This window comes from Falco cherrug, chromosome 15 (assembly GCF_023634085.1).
Source record: "Falco cherrug isolate bFalChe1 chromosome 15, bFalChe1.pri, whole genome shotgun sequence".
In the NCBI taxonomy this organism is placed as follows: domain Eukaryota; kingdom Metazoa; phylum Chordata; class Aves; order Falconiformes; family Falconidae; genus Falco; species Falco cherrug.
The window spans coordinates 15916075-15925081 of NC_073711.1; the positions used below are offsets into that span (position 1 = coordinate 15916075).

General features: G+C 39.4%; 1 protein-coding gene across 1 annotated transcript; it reads left to right on the forward strand.

Annotated features, from left to right (window-relative positions):
* BRS3 (bombesin receptor subtype 3) lies at nucleotides 1-3947 on the forward strand. The gene is made up of 3 exons (XM_005436033.2): nucleotides 1-431; nucleotides 2623-2974; nucleotides 3540-3947. The coding sequence occupies exons 1-3, from the start codon at nucleotides 1-3 to the stop codon at nucleotides 3945-3947; spliced, it is 1191 nt and encodes a 396-aa protein (XP_005436090.1).
* Nucleotides 3948-9007: the final 5060 nt, after the last annotated feature.

Below are 9007 nucleotides of genomic sequence, written 5' to 3' on the forward strand. Positions count from 1 at the left end.
ATGTCTCAAGTATACTTGCATTCAGCTAATCAGACTTTGTGTGCATCTACAGACGGTACAGAACTGAAATCAATCACTGATAATGAAACCACAAATGAAAAATGGACTGAAGACTCCTTTCCAGGATTAGAAATACTGTGCACAATTTATGTTACATATGCTGTGATCATTTCAGTGGGTCTCCTTGGAAATGCTATACTCATCAAAGTCTTTTTCAAGATTAAATCAATGCAGACGGTTCCAAACATCTTCATCACCAGCCTGGCATTTGGAGACCTACTGCTTTTATTAACTTGTGTGCCTATAGATGCAACACGTTACATTGTGGATACCTGGCTCTTCGGAAGAATTGGGTGCAAGCTGCTGTCTTTTATCCAGTTAACCTCAGTTGGAGTATCAGTGTTTACCCTGACTGTTCTCAGTGCTGACAGGTGGGTCTGATGCAACTGATTTGCCAGGAGATACCGCAAGTGTGAAGTTAGAAATTAATAAAAGAGCAGAAATGATCATTTTGCACCATATTAAATGGCACGTTATAATAGACAATAGGAAAAGAATAGGAAAAAAACAAAACCCAACCAACTGCTCTCCCATTTAATTTTAAAATGTGTGTTAAAAATTTGAGCAGTTCTTTTTAACGTGAAGTGAGAAAGACTCTTCCAAGTCTTTTGACCTTTTAATAGCTTGAAGTATAGTACATAGGTTTTTTCTCAATTGCATAGGAAAGGGAAATTGCTTAAGGCATGGAAAAGACAGTATATTGGTGCTATCTAGTGGTGCACTAAAGTAGTCAGTGCAGAGGAAAAACAAAACTGAAAATGACTGAGTGGAAATCCTTTGTCCTACGCACTTAGCAAGGCTCTAAAATTCTAGAACTGAAATGATTGACATGTGGGGTAAAAAGCCAAAAGAAAACACAGAACAGACTGGGGGACAAATGAATGGCTTATAATTTGATAGTTACTGCAATATTGTATTAATATTCCACTTGATAAGTGCTTAGTGCAACAAGATACAATTTTAGTATTTTCTCTTATACTTCTTAGATCTTTTCCAGAGATATTTTAGCCCAGAGGTCCTGAAATTAAACTGAGGTGACGACAACAGCACTGTTAGTAGGCATCAGTGCTCTCCCATCTGACTGCTGTCAGGAGTTGCTGATCAATCAGTTTTCCACGCACTTCTTTTCTGAACTAAACTAACTAAACTGAACAAAACTAACGTGAGATTTCAGTTCAATCAGTATGAGCATGTCAAGGAGCAGGAAAGCCCTCAAATTAATTTTAGTGTTAAGAGAGAAAATGATTTTGATATTGTGGCCAGCAATTGTGGATTGTATGTAACAGCAAGTAGTTCATGTGTCCAGAATTTAAGCAATGCTGCTGTTACTGTACTACCAAAAAAAATCAGCCAACATACGAATGGCCACATTGGGTCAGATTGAGGGTCCATGTGGGCCAATACCAGCCTCCAGCAGTAGTAGTATAAGGACAAGAAAAGACACACAGGAAGAATAAAAACCACTATCCAACACTACGCTTATAACTTAAGCTTTCCGATGACCTCCTGAGCAGATGTGGTTTCTGTCTATTTAATAACCTCAATAGATTTCTCTTCTAGAACCTTGTTCAGCCTCTTGAACTTGTTTAGCAATGACTTTCACTGCCTGTTGCACATTATTTTGCTTTGCACGTGGCTTCATTCGATGGCCCTGGGTCTCGTGCCCAGAAGAGACAGAGATCCCTACCCACCTCTCCAGGCTATTCACATTATATTCTATACTTAGTATGTGGTTTTTTTGTTAAGGTGTGCAGAGCAGCCCACGGTGTTCAAAAGTTGCATGAACCTGAGGCACAGATAATTGCACAGTAGTCTCTTTTGCTCTCCATTGTTTTCCTGATAATTCCAACCATTTTGCTTTTGTGTTGTTTTTTTAGGGTTTGGAGTATGTTTTTTTACTACTGCTGAACATTAAGGTGATGTTTTCACTGGACTATCTATCATAGCTCCAAGGTCTTGGTCCTGTATGATGTCAATTCTTCACACATCTATACGTTTACCCAGATTTTTCTCATACGTCTGACTCAGTCCACATGCTGCAGAATCACAGCCATGAATCAACAGCACTGTTAGCTCCAGTTTTATAAATATGAATGAATACTGGAGCATTACTTTGAGTCAGATCACTGCACTCAGCTGGGATCTTAACAACATGGAAGAAAGGAGAGGTGTACATGCTTGGTTTCATGTATTTATAAAGTAGTTAATCTGTTCCATACCAATTTTGCATGCTAACTCCCTCATTTACCATTCTAGGCAATGTCGTAGAAGTAGGAGAAATGTTTGCCCTTGCTGATCTTAACCCAAACAGCAGAAGTCACCTTTACTTAGCAAGGCTTTAATGATAAGTCCTGCCAGCCAAGTCATTAAAATACATGCTTAAAGCTAACTCTTACATTTCCATCTTGATTGCAAAGAGCTAGTATCTGTTTTCATTTCCAAGACGATTCTACTACCTTCACTTTAGCAAGAACAGACATGGCTTTATCCTCAAGAAGTTTGCACTGTCACTGCTTGCATTATTTCTGTATTTGTTCTGACAATGATGTTGGTTGGGTTTAGGTACAGAGCCATCGTTAAGCCCCTGGAACTGCAGACTTCGGATGCGCTCCTGAAGACGTGCTGTAAAGCTGGCTGTGTTTGGATCATCTCCATGATATTTGCTATCCCAGAGGCTGTTTTTTCAGATTTGTATTCTTTCACCAACCCTGAGAAAAATGTAACTTTTGAGGCATGTGCTCCCTATCCTGTATCTGAGAAGATCCTGCAGGAAGCTCACTCCCTGGTTTGCTTCTTAGTGTTCTATATTGTACCCTTAGCTGTCATTTCTGTCTACTATTTTCTTATCGCCAGAACTTTATATAAAAGTACAGCCAACATGCCAGCAGAAGAACATGGTCATGCCCGTAAGCAGGTAAGCTATGACCAAGCACTAAAGTGTCCAATTTTCCAAAATCTATCGTGCTGATTAAGTCTGAATTCTTGAGTGCAAATCCTTTACCTGACAATGGAGTAAAAAGCTCCATAAACTCAGCCCATATTAGCAATCCCAATTCAGCTATGCACTTCAGCACATGCTCATGACTCATTAACTTTACTGTGTGAGTGTGCATGTTTTCCAAAGGAGGGATGGGGTTTGTTTTGCTTTAATATGACCCCATTAAACTCAGGAGTTAAAACGTGGAATTGTGAGCTGACATATTAACTATTGTACTTTTAGACCCTAGTCTCGATGAGATTGCCATGTGATTTATAATGGAAAGGGAATGTGCTCTGCACTGGAAATACTTTGTTACAAAAATTATTAAATAGATTTATTTTTCTGTTGGTTTCTTGGGGTTGGTTGGTTTTTTTTTCCATTTTGGTTTTTTGGTTACTAATGCATTTAGACTTTTAGACCCCTTTGAAACTCAGCACCAACTACATAAACATGTGTTACTAATTGCTATTAATACCAGATATTCATTATTTTCTTGTAGATTGAATCCCGCAAGAGAGTTGCAAAAACAGTGCTGGTGCTTGTTGCTTTGTTTGCCTTTTGCTGGTTGCCTAACCATATCCTCTACCTATACCGCTCTTTTACATACCATGCTTCTGTAGATGCTTCCACCTTTCATCTGATAGCTACTATTTTTTCCCGTGCCTTGGCCTTCAGCAATTCCTGCGTCAATCCTTTTGCTCTTTATTGGCTGAGCAAAAGTTTCCGGCAACATTTTAAAAAGCAAGTCTCATGCTGCAAGGCAACATTTCGTACAAAGCCTCCCAGTGCTACCCACAGTAATACACCTACCAGAGCCCTGTCAGTTACAGGCAGTACGCATGGCTCAGAAATCAGTGTTACACTGCTAACAGATTATAGTATCACAAAAGAAGAAGAAAGTGTTTAGTCCGTCTGGGATGAAAAAGGACAGAAACTGAGCCTTTGCCATCAGTTCACTACTACTGGCATCACGGAAAGAGATGCCATGCCTTGCCCTGTCTGTGACAGAGTTTTTGTCAGGATTTCCTCAATTTTTTCAAATATACCATAAAGAAATCAATTTGTGTGGGAGAAGAAGCTGCAACAGCTGAACTTTCCAGTGTAAGCTCAAAGGGATTGTTCATGCTCCCAAGCATGAACACGGATCCCTAACTGGAATTCCTGGACTGGGCAGGACAGGAGTCAGCAGAGTTGGTGCGAGAATTGGCTGCGAGGATGGTTTTGTCTTCGTGACTTCCTTGACTTGTGACTGAGAGCTCCCTCTGTCAACTACTTGCATCTACAGCAAACAAGCAAAACCACGCATTTTCATAACACGGTCAACCAGGCAGATTTTTTATTTATTTCTTTTCTTGTCCCAAATGTTGAAAGTTGGCAAACTTATCAGAAAGCATGCTAAAATGAAAGAAAGCTAAGGTCTGAAGTATGGTGTAATAAAAAAAGAAAAAGCATCATGGGCTAAATCCACACCAGCCTTTGCTCTGTCGGGGACTTTGAAACTCTGGGTAAGAGCTGGCTGCTGTGTAAAGAGGTGCCCTTGTCAGTTCCTAAGGAAATCAAGGGAACCACCAGGTGATCACCTCTCTTAAAAAGCTATAATCATCGTTAACCGCACTTGTAAAATTCTTGGTAATCTATGGGCAGAAGATCTCAACAGCGCAGAGTTCTTTATTGTTATAGTGATTGAACATCAAGAAATTGGGGTGGATCTGTATTAGATTTCTAGTTTGGATTTACAGTGCGCTTTTGAAGTGAACTGCTCAAACGTCCCCTCCTGCCCTACTTCATCTCCCAGAGTGGTCTGGAGTGCATAACCCACATTTCCCTCAGACGAAACTGTGTCCCCAGTCCACAGAACCAGACTAGAATGAATTTGAAATAAAGCCCCCAAAAGTGTATGGCGCGAGGGGTCAGCCCAACCCCTGCAGATCCACTCCTGCTGTAGTGTACATGGTCGTATCTCAGTGGTCTGCACATTTTCAAGCATGCTGGGAGAGCTTGATTTTTCTATTGTACTAATTTTCTATTCTTCAAGTTATTCAAGTTGTAACCCTTTTTAATATTAGGATAGACTGTCCTTACGAGATAGGCCTTCTAATCTCAAATCCACCGATACTGTGACTCTGTACGCAGAGGCAGGTCAGTGACAGCCTACCACGAGCAGCCTGGGCATCCCTAGAAAGCCCAGCAGCACTGCTGGCAGGGACTGGCTTCCCATCAGGAAATACAGGAGGCAAATCTTCCTACCCCACATTACAAAAATGTTGAATGACACTTATTTTTATGAATTTTGTGTACCCTGAAGCAAAATTTTCTGTGGGAGTTAGTGATAGAAAGCACAATATATTTTCCATTGCTTAAACTAAGGGACTTCTATCTCAAAAAAGAATTTGTGTGTTGAAGTATAGAAGAGAGGTTGCAACATATAAATTAAACAAAATAGTGCTGTCAGTCACAGAAGTTTCAATTTTAACTAATCCTTGAAGATGTAACACCCCTCCAGCTGCACAGAGCCCCAACAACACATTGTTGGAAATCCATACATCCATCAAGGCACCGTTATTTGAGTTCACTGTAAGATGAGAAAATCTGTTTTCAGTCTCTCTCTGTTGACTGCCCTTATCATAATAATATAAGCAAATGATAAATCCCAAGGGTGTTGGAATACAACCTCTGTCACCATATTAAACCAGTTTAATGACAGTCCATTTTAATGCCATCATGCCTGGCCTTATTTTACTACACTCTTCATGTTACTAGCTGCAAGGCTATAAACACTAATTTTCAAAGGGATTCTCCCTTTTATCGTACCAATTGTAGACCAGGATAGGACCACTGAAATAAATGGAAATATAACAGCACAGAAATACGATTTATGGCAAATCAGACTCCAGAGACCTTATTTTACTCTCTTGGTCTTAATACAACACATTCCCTGGTAGTGAGCTACGTGCAAATATAACAAACATATTGGACTGGTATTTTCCCCTTTTCCTTTTTTCTCAATGGAGCTGCAGGGTGAGACTGAAATAAGTAATTAAGCCTACACACTTATGAGCCTATTTTTATCTTCCTGGATCTTACTGTAGGGACTTCTAAACAAAAGAAAAATCAACGCACAGTAGAGTTCCTTACGTCATTCTTCATTCCAATTTATTAAAGCCTTTGGAAAACAAATCTGCCACATGTTTCTGGACTTCACAATTTGTCTCTGTTGGAAACCAAATTTCCCGCTGCAAAATCCTTGGCTACACCTCACAGTAGCCCTTAATACCACAGTTTCCTAATTCATCATTTTCCTTGCTTTGCATGCAGCTACTTTTTGCTTGTGTAACTACGCTAACTGGATGGTCTATTGCTAACATATCCTGCTATAAAATTGATGGTTTTGCTATATGCTGCACATGTTTTGGTTAAAGACTGGCAATATTTTGAGCCATAATTTAACTACTCTCTGTACTTTATGCTTTTGTAATTCTGTACTTTCAAATCCTCATGACATGTTGTATTGGAGTGATATATTGGTCAACATTTATTTTTATCTAAGGAAGTTGGTATTATTCGTTCCGTCTATTCCCCCCATATAATTACCCATAAAATGTCTCCACATTACCATACCCGGATTTAGGGGAAAAGAGTTGTTTCCTCTGCAATCTTTTCTAGTGGTCTAAAAACCAGTTCTTTCACCCCTAGCTAATACAAGTGTAATTGTATAAGAGCATAAAGGAATAATGTCTATTTACAGAAATAATGAGTATTATTTAGCAAAGAACTGGCATGAATAACTAGTATACTATTTATATCTACAATGAAAAAATAGGTAGAAAAAAAGCAAAAAATACTGAAAGGCAAGACGCTATCAAAGGTCTTGTTCATATGGAGTCTTACTGAGTAAATAAATACAATTTCTAGGATGTACCTTTCTTATAGTTTGTTTTGTGACTGAGATGCACGCATTAACAGCTTTAATACATACGAATGTAATAATGTTTGTGTTAGTAACAGGCTTAATATCAGTTCTCTTAATTTGTGCTGTCACTACAAGATGCTGGTTTAGTTTAAAAAACAAAAATTCCAAAAAAAAGAACAAAACTGTGTCAAAGCACGGATGTAGTGTAACAGACTGCATCTCCAGCACATGGCACAGAATATTAAAGTCAGTTATGAAATTATAGCCATTTTAATGCTCACCCTCCTCTTTTTTAGAAAGTATTGTTTTATTTTACATAGTTAAATATGGGCTACCCACTGACGCTCAAGCGATGCCATTTCTTGATAGTTCAGACTATCTGAGCTGAGTAACACTGGAGCTCTTCGCACCATCCCCAGAACACGCAGCTTGCTGCAGCAGTGCTTGTGCAGCCATGAATCATAATATTTCAAGGATGTGACTGAGAGGAAAGCTGTCTTGACCCAAAAAATGACAAGTTTCCAGCCGAATCAGTTCCCTGAGCTGGCTCACTGTGCTGTCTTTACTGAAGAGGAAGAGGACAGATGGTGGCAACACATTAAGATACTGTGCCACAGTGGCTGCCACCACGCATGTTGTTATCTGTGGAAAGTGTGAGGGAATTTGAGGTAGTTTGTCCTCATAGCTACATTAAAGTGTGCAGATCAGATTTACCATGCACTAACCCTGCTGCACACAAACATGCTCTCACTTTCATCGGTCTGAGATTAAATTTGGATCTCCTGCTCCCCAGGACAGTGCCCCAGTCACTTGCTGTAGGCAGATCTGCACACTAGGGAAATCTGTACTGTGTGGGCATAAACTTGACCACATTTACTCAGGTTATGGAAGTAACAAACTTTGCCAAAATCGAACAAGTAGTTTAAGACTTAAATTGCATTGCTCTTACAATGTTTAAGGCTATGATTACCCTACCTCCAAACATCTACCCAATTTTTCTAAGTAAGCACAATTTATATTAAACCTCTCATGTTCCTCACCAAAATCCAATACCTATTTGAGAGCTAATACAAATGCCTCTTAAGCTGTCGGTTTATAAGTGATCACAAAACAATTTTTGGACAACTATCGTAATAGCCCTGCCAAGAGAAAATTCTTGAAGCATGAAAGATGTCATTAACCAGGCTGGATGTTCTTTGTGTAATAGCCAAAGGTTACTAGAAGTCTATATTTATATCCTCAGCAATTTCATCTGACAGTCTGTTGACCAGCCAGTTAGATGATATCGGTCTCTCCCTACAGAGCTTTGCAAGCTCAGGATTGTGTCTTTGATTTTATTATCATTCCAGTCTGTATGACAGTAAAGATATATTTGTTCCTGGAATACTTATTTCCAGAAAACTTCTGTACTGAATATTGTTTTTATTTCTGAGTAGAAAGATTGCTTTGTCATTGGCAACCAGCCACTGCCAGCTTCGATGGGGCTGTTCAGCTAAATTTTCATTTAAAACACATGCACTGTTTTAATACCTGGGGTTTATAGCTCTGTGTTAAATTTTGCAAAACAAAACTTAAAGTGTGCTTCTTCATCTTCTAAATAAAAATACTTTGAAGTAGGTACTTCAGCAATTGAATTTGGTTTTGGTGTAATGCTGCCTGGATGACACCGTGAAAACCACTAGATGGCTCTGAATTAAGTTATTTCAAGAGAACTGATTTGAGTAAGCAAATTTGATTTAAAATATTTAATTATCCACAGAGTACTACAATGCTTAAGAACTCATTGCGAGACTTATGCAGACATTAATGCAAACCAACGCAAAATTTTGAAGACAAGCTTCATCCTTTGCGTTGTATCAATGGATCAACCCTTTCCCAAGGGAGCACAACAGCTGTAGCTGGTCACCCTCAGGCTGTCACACTCCTGTCCTGTAGACAACAGATACTTGTGTCACCTCGGTACATCCAGGCAGCAGATGCCTCTTCCCCGGAGGCTTAATTGTTCAACCCATTTGCACCACCAACAAGTGCCCAGGGAGAAGCAAGAACCAATGTGG